Source organism: Salvelinus sp. IW2-2015, linkage group LG5, assembly GCF_002910315.2.
Source record: "Salvelinus sp. IW2-2015 linkage group LG5, ASM291031v2, whole genome shotgun sequence".
In the NCBI taxonomy this organism is placed as follows: Eukaryota; Metazoa; Chordata; class Actinopteri; order Salmoniformes; family Salmonidae; genus Salvelinus; species Salvelinus sp. IW2-2015.
Window position 1 is genome coordinate 29,911,677 of NC_036844.1, and position 23,198 is coordinate 29,934,874.

At 40.1% G+C, this 23,198-nt stretch overlaps 3 protein-coding genes across 7 annotated transcripts in view; all 3 read left to right on the plus strand.

The window, feature by feature from the left end:
- Nucleotides 1–631: 631 nt before the first annotated feature.
- On the plus strand, nt 632–4,615 carry im:7138535 (protein FAM98B). The gene is made up of 8 exons (XM_023988073.2): nt 632–690; nt 928–1,034; nt 1,461–1,580; nt 1,692–1,960; nt 2,062–2,142; nt 2,262–2,378; nt 3,750–3,896; nt 4,001–4,615. The coding sequence occupies exons 1-8, from the start codon at nt 647–649 to the stop codon at nt 4,184–4,186; spliced, it is 1,071 nt and encodes a 356-aa protein (XP_023843841.2). The 5' UTR covers nt 632–646; the 3' UTR covers nt 4,187–4,615.
- Nucleotides 4,616–11,976: 7,361 nt separating this feature from the next.
- On the plus strand, nt 11,977–18,182 carry LOC111964256 (uncharacterized). 5 transcript variants are annotated; one of them, XM_023988076.2, is made up of 14 exons: nt 11,977–12,116; nt 13,200–13,345; nt 13,595–13,695; nt 13,834–13,930; nt 14,023–14,306; nt 14,405–14,568; nt 14,662–14,811; nt 14,931–15,002; nt 15,161–15,272; nt 15,364–15,422; nt 15,515–15,665; nt 15,756–15,831; nt 15,947–16,091; nt 16,293–18,182. In XM_023988076.2, the coding sequence occupies exons 2-14, from the start codon at nt 13,217–13,219 to the stop codon at nt 17,891–17,893; spliced, it is 3,141 nt and encodes a 1,046-aa protein (XP_023843844.1). In that variant the 5' UTR covers nt 11,977–12,116; nt 13,200–13,216; the 3' UTR covers nt 17,894–18,182. The 5 variants fall into 5 exon arrangements, with proteins under 5 accessions (XP_023843844.1, XP_023843842.1, XP_023843846.1 ...); XM_023988074.2 differs by lacking the exon at nt 11,977–12,116 and adding an exon at nt 12,497–13,068; XM_023988078.2 differs by lacking the exon at nt 11,977–12,116 and adding an exon at nt 12,497–13,068 and having other exon boundaries at nt 15,947–16,016.
- A 499-nt stretch (nt 18,183–18,681) lies between these two features.
- The window catches only part of LOC111964257 (ryanodine receptor 1-like), an 85,073-nt gene continuing 80,556 nt past the window's right edge, over nt 18,682–23,198 (plus strand). The window contains 1 exon segment of the mRNA XM_070443671.1: nt 18,682–18,842. Coding sequence (XP_070299772.1) covers nt 18,795–18,842 — 48 coding nt within the window. The 5' untranslated portion in view covers nt 18,682–18,794.

Consider the following 23,198-nt stretch of genomic DNA (forward strand, 5'->3'; position numbering starts at 1 on the left):
TAGTTTCATGTGTGGTTGTAAAACTTTTTTATACCATATACCATGTATGTAAAACAGTATCTGCATGTGGTTCTGTGTTAAATCAAAACTTACTCTTTTTGTATTTGAGAATAAAATCTGAAGACTTTGACTCTAGTTTTTTTTTTCTTTTTTTTCTGTCATGTTTCTTGATTACTGGTCACAAGTTGAGATTTTAATTATGGATCAGACTCACATAGCTATAACAGATACTGTTAATTAACCCCTTGCAGCTGTGGCTATAACCTTTGAAACCTGTTTTAAAGGCACAGTGTAAAGGAGTAAAACATYTAGTGCAGAATAACACCTTTAGGTAACGGATATTATAATAAAATGTCCCAATGCACGATAATTATTGTAATTTACCTACAGAAATTAAAAGCTACACTGGCTATTTCATCCATGCATATGTCCTGTAATGTGTTATTCATAAAATGTGACATTCGCATCGATGCATCAAAGTGGATTTTCGATCTATTAACCTTGCCTTGAATCCATTGTATACCTACAGAACCCGGAAGTAGAACCCGGAAGTATTTTAACCGAACATTTGGGAAAGACGGGAAAGGAAAATTACTTGTTGCAAATGCAATAGCTACATGTTTCAATGTGTTCTATTGAGTCTATAATGGAGAGAGATATAGGAACAATATATGCTATAAAGGCTCTTGGGTGAGTTTGTACGTGTATTTTGAAAACAGATTAGGTTATGTKTGCTACCTAGCTAGCAGACGTACTGCACGTGCCAGATGGGATACACAAGTAAACAGCACAAGAGTAGCTCAGCTAGTCGCTGAGTGACTCAGTTTAATACGTTTGCTTTCGCCACTGTGTTTTCTGAACCTTAACTATCTATCTAGCTATTACATGTGTTGCTTGATCTCGGTCATTACTTTAACATTATTTCAGGTACACAAGCAGTGTCTGTGTCAGACGGTGCAGGTGTGATGAGCTTCCTTGTCCGCTGCTCACTTGGCTGGCGTCAGAATTGAGGGCTGTCTGCTCAGAGTTACAGGGTATAACCTTACAACTAAGTCATCATGTAATTGTACARGATACAAGGGTAGCAGCTAGAAGGTGCACCTACAGACACTTGCTATATATACTAATTCCAGGGATTTTTATATTTTATATTTTCTACATTGTAGAATAATAGTGAAGACATCAAAACTATGAAATAACACACATGGAATTATGTAGTAACCAAAAAAGTGTTAAATCAAAATGTTATATTTGAGATTCTTCAAAGTAGCCAACCTTTGCCTTGATGACAGCTTTGCACACTATATATATATGATTTTTATTTTCACATACACAGGACAGATGAAGTGAAATGTGTTGTTTTACAGGGTCAGTCATAGTAGTACMGTGTCCCTGAAGCACATTAGAGCTAAGTGCCTTGCTCAATTATGGTGTGTGTGTTTGGTACGCACGCATTTCAGACCGAAAGACTGGTGTTGTCCTAGTGGGGGAGTTGCGGACCCTGCTGACCGAGTTACTTTGTCCCTACGCTGCACTGACCACAGATCCACTGAGTCCTCCTCTCCTCAACAAAMTCACTGGTGAGAGAGATTAGGCAGGTGGGAGTTCTTGAAATGTCAAAGTGTTGAAACGAAGTGAATAATGTAAGTTGTGTATTGTTGATGCTATTGTCCTTATGGTCTTATTTGCAGAGTTTATGGTGTCGGAATTACAAGCAGCACGCATACTTCAACATAAAGAATTACATCCAGAGGATGAGAAGAGTGAAGGTAAATCTGAGAAAGAGCAGAGAGCYGAAGATCCCAGCATTGTTGATACAAAGAACTGGTGTAAAGAATATGAAGATGGCCAGGAGATGGAACAAGGTGACAGGAAGGAAGAAACAGAGCGTGAATTGGCTCTGTTGCTTCAAACCCTAAACATGGACGAGTCTTCACGGCTTACAGATGTGTGCCATCAGGTAAGGAGGAGACCGACTCAGACAGGATGTGATATGAAAAGTGTCTGCAGAATGTTGCTGTTGATACAGTGCCCACTTCTCTATCACACTTTACTATTCAGGTGAAGTCACGTCTTGCGATATTGCCGTGTGGKGATGTGACAGAACCTCTGCTGGACACCAATCTCAACTCTGAGCAATGGGTAGGTTGTCAAAGGGGGGGGGGGTTTCCTCATGACAGTGCTGAAGATTGTCAGTGTATTTGGTACCTTATTTATTCACCAGGTTATTCATTTCTGTATTGGTTTTTCCACCTATTTAGAGGCATGTCCAGAAGATAAATCAGGCTCTATTAGAGGACTATCATTGTCGACGCCAAATGATGATCAAACGTTTTCAGGTCACACTTCAGTCCTTTGCCTGGGGAGAGAAGGAAAAGGTATGCAATACTGCCTCTTTACTAAACATTACTTAATATGCAGGCTAAATTGATACTGAGTGTAGAAAACATTACAATCACCTTCCTAATATTGAGCTGCACCCCCTTTTGCCCTCAYAACAGCCTCAATTCTTTGGTTTTGAAAGCATTCCACAGGGATGCTTGCCCATGTTGACTCCAATGCTTCCCACAGTTGTCAAGTTGGCTGGATGTCCTTTGGGTGGTTTACCATTGTTGATACAAACGGGATACTGTTGAGTTCTTGACATACTCAAACCGMTCTGCCTGACACCTACTACCATACCCCGTTCAAAGGCACTTCAATATTTTGTCTTGCCCCTTCACCATCTGAATGGCAAACYTACACAATCCATGTCTCAAGGCTTAAAAATKATTCTTTAACCTGTCTCCTCCCCTTCATCTTCACTGATTGAAGTGGATTTAACAAGTGACATCAATAAGGGGTCGTAGCTTTCACCTGGTCAGTCTGTCATTGGAAAAAGCAGGTGTTCCTAATGTATGTCCACATTAAAAGCACTAGAGTGCAAATTACTTAATTGTAGTCAATGGGGCGCAAACGCAAGGCCACGTCGAGCAGAATTAGCAGGCATGTGCACAGCACAGAAATGGACTTTGTTCCTATCTTCACAGCTTCAGGCAGCATGCTGCGCCCCATGTGGAACAGTCTGTAAGGCGTTGCCAGCACTGACCTTTGGATCATATCTGCTAAACATGGTAGTATGATAAGATCTCCAACTCCTAAGGACCYTATTCCATCAGACCTGGGTCTCCAGAATAAGTCAAAAAAATGTCTGGAGTTGCAWGAATCCACAATTATATTCCACAAAAATACATTACAGTATAAAACAAACATAAACATGCCCTTTTCTTGCATTGGCGCAATGTTTCCCTCCCCTCCCCCCTGGATACCAGGTGACAGGTTTTCATTGAATAGGGTCAGACAGAGGATCTTGAGAGGGAGAGTCTTTGCAGTGAACAGCAAGTTAAGGCATGTCAGTCAGGAGCAAAAGTTGAAGTCCTCAGATGTAAAATCAAGGAAGAGGATTGAGAGTTTCACCATGGTGACATGAGGTGTGATGAGCAACAGAATTTTTTGCATTCAGTGAGCATTTACTGAGAGCACAGCAAAGCGCAGAAATGAAGTCAGAACCAGAAGTGGAGTTCCACAGTCAGCAAGAAAATTAGGATTGACGATCTGTGTAAGTCAGCATTAACTTTTTGCATATATATCTGAATATAGACTTTTGACAGTAACACAGATCCCAAAAATATATTGTTTCGTTTTATATMCCTTTATTGTTAGTAGCTACATGTATATTAATGGTAAACCTGTTTCCATGTTCTCCACAGGAGCGCAGTGAAGTGCTTGCCTCAATACCTCCACTCTCATCACTTCCCCTCGTATCCCAAGTCTCCATGTCTCTTCTGCTTGCAGCAAGAAAAGACCAATCTTACATTTTACCAGTAAAGGCAGGGGAAAGCACTGAAGTCTACAAGGTATGCTGTAGCTAACTAGCTTTGAGTTTTTGTTTGATTTTTAGAATGAAGATAAAGAGATGAACTATTCTGATTATTCTGTCTTCTCCTCTGTCTCTGTGAAGGTATTGATGGGCAGTGTACCAGACCGGGGTGGACGGCCAGGAGAAATTGAGGCCCCCATGCCCATGTGGGAGGGACGGAGAGAGGGAGGAGGGAGGGGTCGTGGAGGAGGACGTGGAGGGCCACGCGGAGGGGGTGGTCAGAAACGACAGAACTTTTCTGGAAAAAAGAGAAACAAACGAGAGTAACACAATAGGTTGTATGAAGGAAATGACAAGGTAGAATTTAGCAACATGGAGATAAAGACAAACCCACAAGCAGAAAGATTTCAATATCAAAATACATTTTGTTTAACATTAATATAATTTATGCAGATCCACAAAGGTGGAGTCCTGAAATTTTGCTAAAAGTCAAATTCATCAACAAAATGTGTTGATTTGGATGTGGAATTTAAATTAAATTGAAGAAATATGTTAATAAGGATAGGCAATAATCGATTTGTGATATTTTAGGGGGACAAATAGGAAGTTTATTATGTAGATAAAAAAAATATTGTATTTTTTAAAATACTCGAATATATTGCTTATGTTAGAAACCTGTAGTCTATTCGTTTGATTACTTCAATATCGTTTCAATGTCACTATCTGTTTAAATAAAGCCTTAAGTACTTCCTTGTACTTTTGTTCTTTTGTTTTATCACCATGAGAAAACACCGATATAAATGTCATTCATAGTCCTGTATGGCGGGTATGTATGAGGATGAAACGTAACTATGGATGAGCAACTAACTATACATTATAGTATCTTTTCCATTATGTACTGACCACTTCAAATGATATTTTTGACTTCAGTACAGACCAATGATTTATATATACACTAGATGACTGATGGGGTCCGATGTTGAAGCCACRGTGCCTCTGTAACAGGGTTATATTGGTGATTCCCCTTGCCACTTCATTGTTAAGCCAATGGGTTTTTGGTTTTATTTTTGTCTTGCCTCCGCCTACTCAACATGGCATCTTATTGGCTGGTTTGCGTAGCTTGCCTACGGGGGAGGATGTTTCAGTTAGAATCGTCCCAGTGAACAAGCGCCAAACCAGCGGTAAGTTGTTGGTTGCAAAGCACTGTACGTCAAAAGTGATTTTTATACTCACAAGTGATGATTTTAAATGTACAATTTATATCAATTTGTTTGTAAATGTTATTAGAACACCACACATAAGATGTGGCGTTTTTAGTGCATATTTGTTGTGCATTTTGTTGTAGAGAATTCCAGCTAATACTAGCTAGCAACTTACTGTGGTGGGGGGGTTCGTATATTTTGTACAGTGCGTGAGTGCAGAGTTGGATGGTGAGCCGTGCATTGCATGACGTGCAATTTTGTGCTGTTTCTATCAGGTACATTGTTCAAAATATTATATTGTATTGTACAGTGCGTGAGTGCAGAGTTGGATGGTGAGCCGTGCATTGCATGACGTGCAATTTTGTGCTGTTTCTATCAGGTACATTGTTCAAAATATTATATTGTATATTGTAATTGTTGTATTATTTTGGTAACTACATTGCCCAGTGAACAAGCACCAAACCAGCGTGCGTGAGTGCAGCGTTGGATGGTGAGCCGTGCATTGCATGACGTACAATTCTGTGCTGTTTCTATCAGAATAAATCTCCATGACTGGTGCTACAAGTTGGAGTTCGTGTCGTTGATTGATTGTACACAACGCAAGAAGAGTACTGTTACACCTCCATCTTGGCACTCCCCCACCGTTGTAAGTGGGGGAGTTATAGAAAAGCATTTCTATGTCTACATTTTGTTTTTGACACATTTATTCTATTAGACACTTAAAGGGAAAATCAAACTATCTTTAGGTATTTTTTRCCCACTAYTCCACTGTTTGTATCCAAAACTTAACGCAGACATGCATAACATTGTGGGACCTTTAACAGTGGACTAATTTTAAAAAGTTGACTGGATTTTCATTTTTAGAATATTACTGTCCCCAATACAACAAAATACATGCCATTTTGTCTTTGAAACATTTAATTGAAATACTGTTGAATTCCATTCATTCTATGGAGGACTGCTTCTTCTGAGTGAGTGTTTTTTCTCAAAGTTGCTGGAATGTCACGTCCTACTTATACCAGTACACTCGTAACAACCTAAGTATTACGAAACTTATATTCGATTAAATAAGCCACACGTAGCAAATAAGCCATTACACTTTTGTTTACCAAATTCGACTCATTGYCCACAATACAAAAAGTCCTCGCTTGATGAGCGAAAAAAACGAAAACACGGCATCTGCTGGAGAAGACCGATTTTGCGCCCAGCTACCCCTCTTGTTTCGTCTCTTCCTCTCTGAATGCAATCACTGTTCACCTGGTGCTAACTCCTCTCACCGGGGTAACCCGGGCCAGATAATCGAATCCCCTCGGTGTTTATTTTTTATTAACAAATAACAACAAAAAAGAGCAATAGTCATATGCAAACAAACTATTTACATTGCCAGGAATCATAAATAATAKAAGTTTTAATTGCCTTTTTGTTTTTCATTTTAGTTAAAGTAGTGCCATATTGTTTAAACTCATTTATAAAGTTAAAAAAGTTAGGTTTTGACTTAGACTATTTGCATTTGTGAATATGAAATTTACCTAGTATTATTAGCAGTTGAATTAAATATACTACATCTTTATCAGAATTTCTGAAATAAATCATTATATCAAAACCATTAAATAGTACAACCAGTCCTATTTTTTTTGTAACAAAATTCAGTATGTCAATCCCCAAAAAAATCTTCTATAAATACAGGCAAAAAACACATGCAAAATGATCTCCTTCATTCCTCAGAAATCAGTTATTTTCAGRTTGAATCTTTCCAAAACATGTTTCACAGGATAAATTCTATGTAACATAAAGTAACTTCCTTTACTTTGTTACTGATACAATATTTGTTAGCAATTTTCCATGCTATCCCCCATTGTATATCACCATAGATATTTGACCAAAAMAATCTTGCTGAGGGAATTGTAGTATCACAAACAATATTCCTAATCTGTTTATTACTACATTTATCTTTGATGTTAATATTGCCAATTAATATATTTTCATGTAAATCTATGTTACTTCAACCACAGAGGAATTTAAAAGAGATACAATCCCTTGGAATCGCATCAAAAACAATTGCATATTCTTTCGGGGTTATTGGAATTTTAAACTTATCAAGTATTCCCCATATGAGAGTAGATATCCATCCTCATTCAGTAACTGACCAACCAAATATTTTTTTTCTCAAACCAGTTACGAAAAAAAGAGACTTATTTTTAAATCGTATATCTTTGTTGTTCCATAAAATGTATCTGTGAGGGGAAAAATTGTGTTTATATGCTAACATCCAAGCTTAAATTGCCTGCTTATGGAATTTGGCCAACTTTATTGGGATTTTATCAACATCAAAATTACATTGAAGCAAAAATTCTAAACCACCAACAGAGTCAAATAAATACTTAGGGAAGACATTCCAAATACTGTTCTGGTTCTTAACATACTTCAGAATCCAATTTATTTTACAAGTATTATTTAGAGTATTGAAATCTAAAACCTCAAGACCTCCTTGTTCTTGGGTATTAGTGAGAATATATTTTTGTAGATAGTGAGGCTTGTTACTCCAAATAAAATTATAAAGAATCTTATCTAAGCCCTTTACAATTTTAGGGGGTAAGTCAAGTGATAATGAGACATAAACCGATCTGGATAACCCTTCAGCTTTGGATAATAAAACCCGACCGTATAACGAAATATATCTCATCAACCAGAGGTTCAATTTCTTCTTTGTTTTCTCAATYATGGGGTTAAAGTTCAATTCACTCCTTTGTTTTTCATCCTTGCATATAACAATTCCAAGATAAGTAGCCTTATCTTTAATTGGGAAACCATATACTTCCTGTAAAACACAATCCTTGAGTGGAAATAAGACTGACTTATTGATATTAATGTTCAAACCCGAAACTAAGGAAGTCTTCAATACAGGAAACTGCTTTAGAAACCTCATTCCTGACTCTTAAAAATATAGTGGTATCATCAGCCAATTGACATAGTTGAAATTCATTGCCAYGTGCTGAAACACCTTAAATTCCCTTTCTTGATATGAAGAGCCATAATTTGAGTAACCAATAAAAATWAAAATTGACTAATTGGGCAACCCTGCCTAATGCCACGGCCAATATCAAATCTTTGGGATGTCCCGTGAGCTAATTTTACAGAGCTAGTACAACCACTATATAAAGTTTGGACTGCTTTCAAAAAAGTCACCAAACCCCAAAAAACATATTGCTTTGAACATAAACTCATGTTCTACAGTGTCAAAAGCTTTATAAAATCAACAAACATAAGAAAACTATCATCAAGGATAAGGTCATTATAGTCAATCATATCTCAGATCAACCTGATGTTATTACTAATGTGTCGACCATGCATAAAACCAGATTGTTCTTCATCAATTATATGATGTAAGCCTTGTTTCAACCTCTTAGCAAATACAAGGGCAAATCATTTCCCATCATTATTCAACAGGCTAATGAGTCTCCAGTGGTCTATATAAAGAGTATCCTTATTAGGTTTGTGAATCAAAGTAATTACACCTTYCTTTAAGGAAGCCGGTAACTCCCCTTTTTCTATTGATTCTTGAAACATAGCAAAAATGAAAGGAATCAATTTATCGTTGAATGCTTTATAAAACTAACTTATTAAAACAATTTCCAGGGGACCTATTGTCCTTACGGCTTTTAATACAGTCTTTTATCTCAATTTCAGATAACTCATCACAAAAATCACTGAAATCATTATCTAWCTTCTTAGCAATGTTTGCTACATTGTCTAAGAAAAGATCCATATTGGAAGTTGACTGGGCTGATGTATACAGATTCTGATAAAACTGGGCAACATGCTGAGAGATTTCTTTTGGATTTTCATTGGAAGTATTATTAATATACATATGGAAGTCTTTTCGCCTGCCCTTTTTTCTAAATAAAAAAAATATTTTGTATTTATCTCTTCCATCCATTTTCGTCTTGATCTTACAAACGCTCCCCGGGCCTTTTCCTCGTAGATACAGTCTAACTGCATTTGCAATGATGATATATCCAGTAATTCCTGATTAGTTAGTTCAGTTTTTTTTTGTATAATGCATTATTCCCTTTATGATGTCATATGCTTTCTCTTGGCACGAGCAATTTCTTTCCCCATTGAAATAGCCAAAAGCCTTATATCAAATTTCATTAGCTCCCAGTAACTTCCAAACGTATTTCATAACACAGGCACAATTCCAGTATTTATCAATAATTCCAGCTACTTCCTTCTTAAATACTTAATTCTCACATAAAGTCTTGTTCATTTTCCAGTAACCTTTACTAACTTTTTTTGTTGACAAACCATGCATAATTATCTTTATTGAGATCCCTTAGTGGTCTGTTAAAATCGATGGTTCAATCGAGACTGTATCAACCTTGTCAGCCATATCTTCAGATATCAGCCAGAAATCAATACGGGATTGTATAGATAAATCTTTGGTACTCCATGTAAACATAATCTTATCTGGGTTCTTTTGTCTCCAAATATCTCGAACAGCTAACCTTAGACATATATTTCTTATCTCACAAAGAATGTCTATCCTTAGGAGGCCATCTATCTAGATTAGCATGTAATACTGTATTAAAATCTCCACCCCATATTACTTTGGCCAATGGAAATTTAGACAATTTTACTTATTGTCCTCTCAATGTATCTAAATAAAATACAGTTACTTGACTTGTTATTGGAAGCATAAGTATTTACAACAATGAATTGAACGTGGTTGACATTTACCAATAATATAATCCATCTCCCTGTATTATCTGCTTCATGACTTAATATATGACCCTTAAAGTTGCCTTTTAAAATAGCGACACCTGCTGACCGATTAGTACCAAATGAAAACCAAATATCATTCCCCCATTGACACTTCCAAAACGCAGTATCTGTGGAACAGGCATGAGTTTCTTGAATTAAATAAAAGTCGGCACTCTTACCCTTACAATACAAAAATAAAGATTTCCTTTTCAAAACATTACGGATTCCCCTGGCATTAATAGAAAAAACAGAAATGGACATTTACTATCACAGTGACTATATGAAGAATATTAAACTTGTATACGTTCACATGAATCGGGTTCTCACAAAAAMAAAAGTTCTTACTAGTTGCAAATAAAAACAGTCCTTTGCGCCACGCAAGTGGTTGACCTAAATTATATTTTTATACAATTGCAAATAACATTGTACCATAGATTGGTAAAACGAATAGCCATCAAGCTAACATTAAGTGTCAGTGCGAATTTCCCTGCCATAAAAACATATATATATTTTTAAAAGTTAGGTTCACACAAACAGTGCTCTTTCCTCAAGAAATACAACGTTTTATCAGATGCAAATAAAACTCAGTCCTGCACAACTCACTTGATAAATCCAGCAGTCAACAAGCTAGGCGTCAGCGTGAATTTCCCTTCCATTATCAAAAGCCTTGGCTCCCGCAAAGTATGCACTTTTCCCTTCCTTGCTCTCAATCATTGGCCACGGACGATTCCGAGCTTCTTTGTCAAATGCTGTCAGATCCTCCTTGAACCTCAGGTTGTTCTTCTTTAAATAGTCATTTTTCTTCGCACTTTTCCATGTCATATCCCTTTTTTATTTTACCATTATTTAACTAGGCAAGTCAGTTAAGAACAAATTCTTATTTTCAATGACGGCCTAGGAACAGTGGGTTAACTGCCTGTTCAGGGGCAGAACGACAGATTTGTACCTTGTCAGCTCTGGGATTTGATTTTGCAAACTTTCGGTTACTAGTCCAACGCTCTAACCATTAGGCTACCCTGTCCTGGAGATTAATCTCATGATCACTGGTCGTGTCTTGTTTTGCACACTTTGTACAAAATAATAAAATGCAGTACTACAGGATATTTCTTAACGTAGCTCTTTATTAGCTAGCTATAACTGGCATGTTCACGTATCGCCAACCAGGATCAAACTGACCATGACCTAACCATTTGGGTGGTCTTAACCAATCATAGCACAGTATGATATGGCGGTAAAATGCATCCAATTATAATTCAGTATGTTTACACATATMAATATTACAGTGGCTGGTTGTTTTCCCCATCTCCCAGCCTACACAGGCGGTGCACTACATCCAGAGAACCTGCAACAACATTTCGCTCCTCCTCCGGGACTATTGCCCTGCAAATGTCCTTCACTCTTGCTTTGATGTTCTCGTCAGATTTTTCTGCTATGCCATAAATTCGAAGATTCCATCTCCGACTATACGGTCATTCTCGTTTWCCTTTGACTCCATTTCAGTGAGTTTCTTCTCCTGCTTTGCAACCTGCATTTTCAATGTTGCGTTCTGCTGCTTCAGAGTTTTTACTTCCTCAGCATTGAAATAATTTKTTCGATTTCTTCAGGTTAACGATGCTGATACTGTTCTTTTTTTACCAAATACATGATGTCATCTGCGCTCTCTTTGATTTTAGCCGTGAGGATGCGGACGATGTTGTCCTGTAGCTGGCTCATTGATGGTTCACTTCTCAGCTTTGGAAGTTGCTCCTTGGTTGGGGTATTCGGGTATGAATCACATTCACCCCCTTTTTTTACACTGCAAACATATGAGTGAGTTTCAACAATGCCTCTTTTCTCCTTGGAAGTTTCAACATTCATTATCTCAGCAACAGTTTGGTCATGTCCTGATTCTATGCTACTAGCTATGAAGACGTTAGCAGGCTAACTTAACTACACACGCTGACACTTTTCGATAGCTAGCTTGTTCGTTGGAAATCGTAAAAAATCTGTCAATGGTTTGATTAATTACAAAATTATTCAAAATAGCTACATTGTATGGTTAGATATATATTTTTTGTGAGAAAACCCTGAAATTGTTCCTCAGCTAGAAATGTTACACCCTCTCATGTCGCTATCTTGAGCCTCCCCCCTCAGTGGTACAGACAAGCATCTCTGAACCGTGCCCATCACACCTTTTTAGGCACAGGTGACCGGAAGTATCATCAGATGTTGAAGGCGGCGGGATGAGAGGATCAAWGACGTGCAACAACATCGGCTCCATTATTTTTCAACTTACCTGTCGAAATTTAGGATCTGTAAGTAATTTGAGCAAGTCATATGAGGATCGCTTCTTCTGAGAAATGCTAACATAGCCAACTTCAAAGCTTCTCATAGGCCAATTCATATCATKAGCAATRCAGGGTTTATATACATCATTGAGGGAGTTATATTAACCTGAGTCACGGTGCACCGTCTATGGCCCGTGACGGAACGGGCAAAAACGGTGAGGGAGGAGCGACCTTCTCAAATTGAACAGTAATCGGTGCCGCTTTATCATGTCGTCAACAAGGCAGCATGATGCACCGTCCAGAATAATAAAACATATTTTCCATAAAGGTGCTTAATCTAGCCTAGGCTACATCACTTTTGTGTTGAGCCACATGTGATCCATTATATTGACCAGTAAATAACAARGAAAATAAATGTTTTAGGCAGTCGGAGGAAGCAAGACCAGGTGGGACCATTCTGATCTAGCCAATGAGGCAGATAAACCTGACAACAGGAACAACTCCGATATAAAGGGGTTTTTTTTCGTCAAAATTGCTGGGATGTCACGTGTCCTACTTATATCAGTACACTCATAGCAACATGAGCATTTCGAAACTTCTAATCGATAAAATAAGCCACACGTAGCAAATAAACCATGCATTTTTTTTGTTAACCAAATTCGACACATTGACCTCTATACAAAAACACGCCACCTGCTGAAGGCAGATTTTGGGCACAGTTATCCCTCTTCTCTGTTTGAGCCGATTTCGCCGTGGGCTTTGAACGCGACACTTGGCTCAAACCCGGTAGGCAGTCCCGTAACACAACAGTTTTTATTTTTTTAACCCGAAGTAAACTCCTCTCACCGGTGTAACCCGGGCCAGATAATCGAATTCCCTCAGTGGCGGTAGGATGAGAGGARCAAAGTGCCACAACAACGACTACATATTTTTTCTACGTAGCTGTCCACATTTAAGTTTTGTAAGTGATTTGAGCAAAGTCGGTGGATTTGAGGTCCATTGTAGTTTCGTGCAAATWGTTTCTATAGCTTTTCCCAGCCTCGGTTTTGTATAGTGATGTCGTTTTCAAAGGCCACTACTTTAAACTGTTTGATTTTTTTTTAAACACAGCCGAACTGGATCTACCAATGCCAAACCCCATGGACGACCGTCTGCGTGTGGTGGCCGTGATACATGCTTTGAAAGCATCTGGAGTTCGCGTGAAAAATTGGAAGAACTTCTTCAATGGGCCATACACGAGTGGCCCTGTCAGACCGGTAACAAACATMAACAAAATGTTCCCTGTACGGTTAACCTCAATGCTTCAAAAACGTTTGTTGTCCACACACAGACAATACTGCGCCACCTGTTGATTACCACCTGTTGATTAGACATGTTGATTACTTGTTGAGTGATAATTATTCCCAAGGTCACATTTCTTGAATATTCAAATCTATTAATCATAWGTTGCAAACTACCAATGTTGTGTGATTGTTGTAGAAAGCATTTACCTCTATGATCTGTAGATGGATGTCTTTCAGGAGAACCAATCTCAATTTGCCTTTGGTCGGGACCTGATCTTGCTGCCCCAGTGCCATTTAACTGATATGAGTGGGACAGTGCCAAAGTATGTAAACTTGAGTTGTATTTTAGCATTAAATACAATCATAACTGGGAGATGTGATTGTAACCAGAATACATTTTAAACAATGAGCAACTGGTCATGACAAACTTACAATTGAGTGAGCTAACTATTCCAATTTAGGTTCTTGGTGGATGCCTGTGAATTTTTATCCCAGCATCTTCATACTGAAGGGCTGTTTCGAAAGACTGGGTCGTTGAGTCGGATCCGTGCTTTGAAGGTAAGATTGCACAGGAGAGATYTGCAGGAAAACCCACTTTCTTACCCCCATGAGTATATTTTCTATGTTGACCATCTACCACRTCATAARAGGCTGGCCTGGAGCAGGGGGAGCCAGTCTTTTCTCTGCCACATTCAGCCACTCTGCAGTCCTGTGATGTGGCGTCTCTTGTGAAGCAGTTCTTACGGGAGTTGCCCTCTCCCCTCATCCCTATGGATCTACAGGTGCCACTGTGCTGTGCACAGGGCTTAGAGGAGGAGGGGGGCCAGGAGCAGGGTAAAGATGGAGTCACTCTTCTTCTTACAGCCCTGTTCCCTCTTTCTCATTCACGGGCCCTCCGATACTTCTGCACTTTCCTGAGACAGACGGCTCAAAGGTTTGTCTCCAGAAATTCATGATTACTTTTCCTTTCATCTGCGTTGTTCCTCCATTCTCCACCAAGTTTCTCCATCTCCGATCCCTTGTTTTCACTAGATGTGAAGAGAATCGTATGGAAGTGGGCAATCTGGCCCTTGTGATTGCACCTAATTTGCTACATTGTCCAGCTGGGGGCTCTAAACTGACCGCAAGCACAGAGAGACAACTGGATAGACAYGCAGCAGTGATCAAGACGCTCATAATACATGCAGATCGTATCGGTATGTTCTGATAACTATACATTTATTTAGTAGCTGATGAKGGGTGTTTGATTTAATGTTGACACCGATTTCAATTCTCTATACGTCCACAAGGTGTCGTTCCCCCTTCTATTATGGACATGGCAACTGTAGCAGAGTCGGGTGAATCCACTACACCCCCAGTTGACGGAGGGAGGTTTCAGGAGAGGGCAGGACTTGGTGTGTATAGAAGTTTAAGACGTCAAAGGAGGCGCAGTGTTGGAGGTGAGAGTTTTGCAATGACGAGGTCTTGAGGTTCATACTGTGAGAGTAATACGCTGCTGTCAATTCATGAATTCAGTTCAGAATTATTATTATTATTCTTTTTTGCTTGATCTCTCCAGAGATATTTGTGGATGCTCTCAGTAAATTCAAGACAGGCCGCACACACACTGGCCCTTCACATCCCACAGACGGTACGTGCATAATGTTGTGGTAAAGATATGCTTTTTGCTGCTTAATAACTGGTTGCTTAGTTCTGATGCTTTTAGTAAAGAGTTATGTCGAAATGATCTAGTTGTTAGTAATAGCCAATAGGTGTGTTTCCCCTGACTTTACAACCTTGACCCCACAGGCCAGCAAAATACAAAGACATCTCACCACACCACACCTCAATCACCAGTCACATCCAAACGAAAATCGAGCGAAGATACTGTCCCTGATGTAGAGGGCTCTGCTAAAAAAAGGTACTTTTATAGATATATATATATATGAACTACCTCAGATTCTGTTTTAAATGCTTTACATGGAGCTAATACCATSCTTCTCTGTATACAGACGCTCTATCCATGACCTAAGAGAAGACAACCAATCCATCAGCAAACTACACTCAAATGGTGATGCATTTGTAGACTGTACTGCAATATAGCTTTTAGTCAGTCGAATAAGGTACGGTATGATAAGTTCTATGTTTTGACTGTCCGAGTAGATTCCGAGTCGGCAGTCGGCCAAAGCCCTTCCAGTACTCACACCTCTGTCCTGAGTGTAGTGGAGGGCAGTAGGGAGCGGGAGATGTCTGTCACTCTCAGTGCKTCAGAGAAGAGGAGGAATCACAAAAAATATCATAAAACATCAAACAAGTAAATCTTAAGCATCTTATATTTAACCCTTGTTTGTCTATTGCATTGTTTTCGTGGCTGATGAGGTGACTGTGTGTATATTTCCTGAAGGCATCCGGTGCAAGATGACAAGGCTCATCGAAGGAGATCTCTCAGATTCTTCAACATGCCAAGCTGGAGCAGCCCTGTAAGTCTGGTGCTATTCACTCTCCTGTTCTAACACACTGGGTCTTCGCATAGTTCCCGTTTTGTTTTTTGACACACCACTCTATTGTTTGACTTCCATGTGACTTTATTCACAGAACCCTTCCCCCACACCCATTGGGAATGACACTGAGAATTGGATCATGGGCAGTAGGACGGTATCTGATGGTATGACTGAAGCATCCAGCTCTGAGGCTAGACTGTACAGGATTCCTGTCAAAATGATTGATGGCCCTGGYCGAGGTTTGGATAGTTTTTTTTAATGTCCATTACATTGAGAGTTTAGTCATTTAGCAGATGCTCTTATCCAGAGTGACTCAAAGTCGTAGTAAGTACGTTTTTCCTTAATAAAGAAGTTACCAACTAAATCAGTGCTAGTAGGAAAATACCATGTATCCACGTTACTCACTTAAATACMTAATGTGACATTTTATCTGTATTCAGTTCTAGTGGGGAATGAGATGGAGGCTAAACCTGATCTGCTGAACTACAGCTTTGCTGAAAATCTTGATGACTTCCTGGATCTCGCGACATTGGACTCGCCTACCGGGACAGAAGATGGGGTTTCACATGAATGCTCTGGGCTCAAGTTGGAAAAGGAGACAATAGAGGAAACAGCTTCATACTGTCTAACTAACAGTGTATTTAGGAGTCCGGAGCAGGTTGGGATAAAAGAAGAGATGGGTCTAAGTAAGAAGCTGTCAACAGTGGATATGTCTGACAGGGTTGGTCAGAAGCCCCGTCCCCCTCGTCGCTCCATCAGTATGCCAGAGGTGACATTGGACCAACTGAGGATTCAAGATGAAATAGACAAGAAGGAGAAAACGGAGAAAGACGATGGAGTCTTTGAGGACACTTGGGTTATGGTAGAGGAACCCCAACAAGCCAGAACCAGAACTGTGGTAGATGAAGGGCTGGGTAAAGGAATGGATGAAGCAGAAGAGTTGGAAGAAAAACCATTGGTGAAGAAAGAGAAGATGACAGAGTCAGGACTCAGGTTTAAGAGGACACACCAGCGCCTGTCTTTAGCAGAGCAGCTCAGGCGTTTCAACGCTCTGGCAACACTGCTCCGTAGCCCCAGGGTTCCTCCCCCGCCCCCTGAACCCCAGCTCAACGATGTCCTGCATGAGAGTCAGCTGGAAGGGGGTCAGAGGAGCGTTGTACGTCGGCAGGGAGAAAGGCGGTTTGGACGCTCCATCAGTCATGATGGTGTTCCCGGATCTTTTCCAGGACAAGTTCCTAAAAATCAGCAGGATGAGCCAGGGGTTTTTCAAAGCCCCAGTGAGACAGTTCTATGTTCACCACCAAAGCCAACTCTAAGTCTTTATCAATTTGCCCAAGAGGGGCAGAATGAAATCCAACATACTCCAGATCCTCAACTACAACAGGATAACCCCTTGCAAACCCTCCAGTATTTGTGTACTCCTCCATCACTAAATCCAAAGCTGAACCAGGAATCTCGCCAAAGGCAATTTAACAAATCACAACTGCATCTCAGGGAAAGCCAACTGAAACTGTTGGAGGAACAATACACAGAGTCAGGTCTGCATGACCTGCTGGAGATGCACTTGAATATATGTGATCCAATGGAGGAGCAAGGGCAATACCTTACAGTTCCAATGCAGTTTGATAGACCGTCTCAGACAGACACTATCTTAGATGTTCTACCTCAGACCATGGTCCCCCTACAGCAGAAGCCCGAAACTACTGAAGTCAAACTTCCTCTCCCTTTTCCTTTAACCCCTCCTCTCTCTCAAACAGAAACATGCTCTCCCAGTCCCAGTATACCCTCTTCCACAACGATAGACAGAACATCATCAACTGTCACGGCTTTTGACTTTATAGAGGTCGACAGAGGGGTCAGTGAGAGGGATGGGTGTTCTCTTCCTGTGGAATTATCTCCACCTCGAGTCTTGCAGTTCAGTCACCCGGCCACCAGGAGAGGCTACAGAGATTCACCTCGCTGGCCTATCCATGATATTAGCATTGCCACAGGGGACCCCGTTCATGTATACCTTGGTGCAGGGGACCCTCTGCAGATCTGACAAGTACAGGATATACAAAGTGGTTCTCTGTTTGTAGTGCTTTGGTTTTGACTATTAGGGTTTTAAAATGGGAAAATAAAACCACACAAAGAATGGCATCTGTTGCTTGATTTAATTGTGCCAAGTTATATCCTCAATTTTTTTTTAAATGTTTTCATGAGGTTGTTTTTATTAGTCTCTGTTATGTTTTGTTATTATTGTGTCCGAAGTTGCATTTGACATATCTCAGACTATATTTAATTTGCTTAATCTTTATGTATTCAGTTTTAATAAAAAATATTTTTTAATCGTTTTGATTTATTAATTCATATCAGATTAGTATATCCCTCTTAGTAAAAGAGGCATTTTCCTGATTGTTTAGAGGTTGACGTCATTCTCCTGACTTAGTAAGTACAAAGGTTTTAAAATGCGTCTGTATTCACAAACCTCTTTTGCAGACCTACACTAAGGGGAATCTCTTTGGGACTGATGCAACAACACTGCCATCTTTAGTATGCACATGTTTTGGGTCTAGRTTGGTCATTTACACATATTGTAGCTATGTTAAATCAGATTCAGACACATCAAATGTTTACCGGTGTATTTGGTAATACTGTACAACAATCCTATAGGACTTGAGCTAAACTGTCCAGTTAAAGCATACATCTCTGTGTTGTAGTCACAGATCCATCACCTTTTATGTTGCACTGAGCAGGAGTTAACTGTCACTGTCTGTCTCATAACGTAGCCAGAGACACCAGACCCACATTCTCCTTTTTGACACCACCACACACAGGCAGTAGCTTGGAGTGAGAGCAGAGAGGCGGGAGAGAGACAGCAAGGCTGGCTGAGGAGCAACCAGGGAGAAAAGAGAGGCATTTACACATCTCTCTCAAAGAGTGATCAGTAATACTTTGAGAGGATGGCAGAAGGGGGAGAAGGAGAGGAGGAGATTCAGTTCTTGCGTACGGTTAGTGATGCTGTATTCCTTCTGTTCTATTATTTAGTTTAGAGTGTAGCTAATAAAGGCTTTGAGAGAAACCATGCTGCAGTATAGCTACAATCAGTTACCTTATCCTGCTGTAATGTGTCACTTCTGTGTAACTCGTAGTCCAATYTATCAACTTTCAAAAGTTTTTGTTTATGGCTTCCCTTTGATTGACTTTGGAAAGACCAAATTGACATGGACAGGTGSTGGGTTTGTCAGTATTGTTATTTATCTATACACCTGAGGAACTTGATAAGTTATTGTTTGGGAGTTGGGCAGCTTGCTTGGTGCCAAGTAACAGCTGACGATGGCAAGTAGAAACACATGAAAACTAGGGTAGTAATTAATTTTAAAAAACACTAAGACTGGTCAACAAAAGATGCATAAAAATGTAAGTCTATTGGCTTAATTAAATGGAATGAGATATCAGATTTTGAAGAATGCATAGCTTTTAGGGGTTTTTGCTTTTTGGTGCAGTAATATGGGTTACCTGACAGATCAGGTAATGAGAGTACAGCATGATGAAAAGGGGTGACAGGTTACATTGCATCAGAGCTGTTGTCCCAGTCAAGACAAGGCCATTCTTCACAGCAATGTATTGACTACAGCACATTTTTACCCCTTTGAGACCAGCATGATAAAGATGCTGATTTCCACACTGTTCAGCTACTGAATGAGGGAGAGGAATTGTGTGTGACACATTTTCCTACTGGTGTTTTACGAGCTGTTCTTAGACTGATTGAATACTAATCTTCAGCAGTACAGTAACCAGAGACTGGTCTGCTTGTGGAGAGTTAGACCATTCATACCACTGTCCCAGTGTAGTGTAGAGTGACCCTCTCACTATCTCTCACCACGTCTCACTGGAGACCTAGTGGAGCAGAGATGAGGATACTGACGGGTCTCACAGGTATCACAAGCGTCTGATGAATCCAGAGTTTGGTGTTTCATATCTGTTATATTAAGATACACTAACAACTAGTTGGAGGGGAAAAGTACAACACCAGTCAAACYAAATGCACCAGTTCTAAGCACTGATGTTTGTCATTCACACTGTTCTGAACTAGATACAGTACACAACATTATTTTCAAAGTGAACATATCTTTCTCAAAGACTACCAGTGAGCTACATTGAATATACAATCACAGCAAGACATTGAAAAAGAGCATGGCATACAACATGCCTTTCTGAAACAACCTCTCTGTTTTGGTTTAGTTTTCGGCACAGCTATTTTCCTAAGTAGGGACTCGGACTGACGTGAACACCAAATTACATTTCACAGGCAAGGCTTTTATATGATGTGTCAAACCTGACTGATGCCAGGCAGAGATGGGCTGTTAATATACCTGACATTTATCTGTGTGTAGAGGTATCATTCACCACAGAACACTAGCACTTTCTATATATACTGCTGTGTTAGTGGGCATGGCCAAAAATGTTTGAGGTCCTCCTCTTGGCCACAGTCAAAATTGATATTTTAAAGCTAATTATTGTATTTAAAAATATATATATACAGTGGGGAGAACAAGTATTTTATCAACACTGCCGATTTTGCAGGTTTTCCTACTTACAAAGCATGTAGAGGTCTGTAATTTATATCATAGGTACACTTCAACTGTGAGAGACGGAATCTAAAACAAAAATCCAGAAAATCACATTGTATGATTTTTAAGTAATTAATTTGCATTTTATTGCATGACATAAGTATTTGAAAACCTACCAACCAGTAAGAATTCCGGCTCTCACAGACCTGTTTCGTTTTTCTTTAAGAAGCCCTCCTGTTCGCCACTCATTACCTGTATTAACTGCACCTGTTTGAACTCGTTACCTGTATAAAAGACACCTGTCCACACACTCAATCAAACAGACTCCAACCTCTCCACAATGGCCAAGACCAGAGATGTGGTAAGGACATCAGGGATAAACTTGTGTAGACCTGCACAAGGCTGGGATGGGCTACAGGACAATAGGCAAGCAGCTTGGTGAGAAGGCAACAATTGTTGGCGCAAAATGGAAGAAGTTCAAGATGACAGTCAATCACCCTCGGTCTGGGGATCCATGCAAGATCTCACCTCGTGGGGCATCAATGATCATGAGGAAGGTGAGGGTTCAGCCCAGAACTACACGGCAGGACCTGGTCAATGACCTGAAGAGAGCTGAGACCACAGTCTCAAAGAAAACCATTAGTAACACAATACGCCGTCATGGATTAAAATCCTGCAGCGCACGCAAGTCCCCCTGCTCAAGCCAGCACATGTCCAGGTCCGTCTGAAGTTTGCCAATGACCATCTGGATGATCCAGAGGAGGAATGGGAGAAGGTCATGTGTCTGATGAGACAAAAATAGAGCTTTTTGGTCTGAACTCCACTCGCCGTGTTTGGAGGAAGAAGAAGGATGAGTACAACCCCAAGAACACCATCCCAACCGTGAAGCATGGAGGTGGAAACATCATTCTTTGGGGATGCTTTTCTGCAAAGGGGACAGACGACTGCACCGTATTGAGCGGAAGATGGATGGCCATGTATCGCGAGATCTCCAACAACCTCCTTCCCTCAGTAAGAGCATTGAAGATGGGTCGTGGCTGGGTCTTCCAGCATGACAATGACCCGAAACACACAGCCAGGGCAACTAAGGAGTGGCTCCGTAAGAAGCATCTCAGGTCATGGAGTGGCCTAGCCAGTCTCCAGACCTGAATCCAATAGAAAACTTTGGAGGGAGCTGACTGTCCGTATTGCCAGCGACAGCCCCGAAACCTGAAGGATCGGAGAAGGTCTGTATGGAGGAGTGGGCCAAAATCCCTGCTGCAGTGTGTGCAAACCTGGTCAAGAACTACAGGAAACGTAGATCTCTGTAATTGCAAACAAAGGTTTCTGTACCAAATATAAATTCTGCTTTTCTGATGTATCAAATACTTATGTCAGCAATAAAGCAAATGATTTACTTAAAAATCATACAATGTGATTTTCTGGATTTTTGTTTTAGATTCCGTCTCTCACTGTTGAAGTGTACCTATGATAAAAAATTACAGACCTCTACATGCTTTGTAAGTAGGAAAACCTGCAAAATCGTCAGTGTATCAAATACTTCTTCTCCCCACTTTATATACAGTTGAAGTCGGAGGTTTACATACATATTAGCCAAATAATTAAACTCTGTTTTTCACAATTCCTGACATTTAATCTAGTAAAAATTCCCTGTCTTGGGTCAGTTAGGATCACCACTTTATTTTAAGAAAGTGAAATGTCAGAATAATAGCATAGAGAATTATTTATTTCAGCTTTTATTTCTTTCATCACATTATCAGTGGGTCAGAAGTGTACATACACTCAATTAGTGTTTGGTAGCATTACTTTAAATTATTTAACTTGAGTCAAACGTTTTGGGTAGCCTTCCACAAACTTCCCACAATAAGTTGGGTGAATTTTGGCCCATTCCTCCTGACAGTGCTGGTGTAGCTGAGGCAGGTTTGTAGGCCTCCTTGCTCGCACACGCTTTTTCAGTTCTGCCCACACATTTTCTATGGGATTGAGGTCAGAGCTTGTGATGGCTACTCAAATACCTTGACTTTGTTGTCCTTAAGCCATTTGCCACAACTTTGGAAGTATGCTTGGAGTCATTGTCCATTTAGAAGACCCATTTGCGACCAAGCTTTAACTTCCTGACTGATGTCTTGAGATGTTGCTTCAATATATCCACATATTTTTCATCCTCATGATGCCATCTATTTTGTGAAGTGCACCAGTCCCTCCTGCAGCAAAGCACCCCCCACAACATGATGCTGCCACCACCGTGCTTCACGGTTGGGATGGTGTTCTTTGGCTTGCAAGCCTCCCCCTTTTTCCTCCAAACATAACGATGGTCATTATGGCCAAACAGTTCTATTTTGTTTCATCAGACCAGAGGACATTTCTCCAAAAGTACAATCTTTGTCCCCACGTGCAGTTGCAAACCGTAGTCTGTCTTTTTTATGTCGGTTTTGGAGAAGTGGCTTCTTTCTTGCTGAGCGGCCTTTCAGGTTATGTCGATATGGACTCGTTTTACTGTGGATATTGATACTTTTGTACCGGTTTCCTCCAGCATCTCACAAGGTCCTTTGCTGTTGTTCTGGGATTGATTTGCACTTTTCGCACCAAAGTACGTTAATCTCTAGGAGACAGAACAACAGCAAAGGACCTTGGGAAGATGTCTGAGCGGTATGACGGCTGCGTGGTCCAGGTGTTTATACGTACTATTGTTTGTACAGATGAACGTGGTACCTTCAGGCATTTGCAAATTGCTCCCAAGGATGAACCAGACTTGTGGAGGTCTAAAATAACTTTTGACTGATTTCTTTTGAT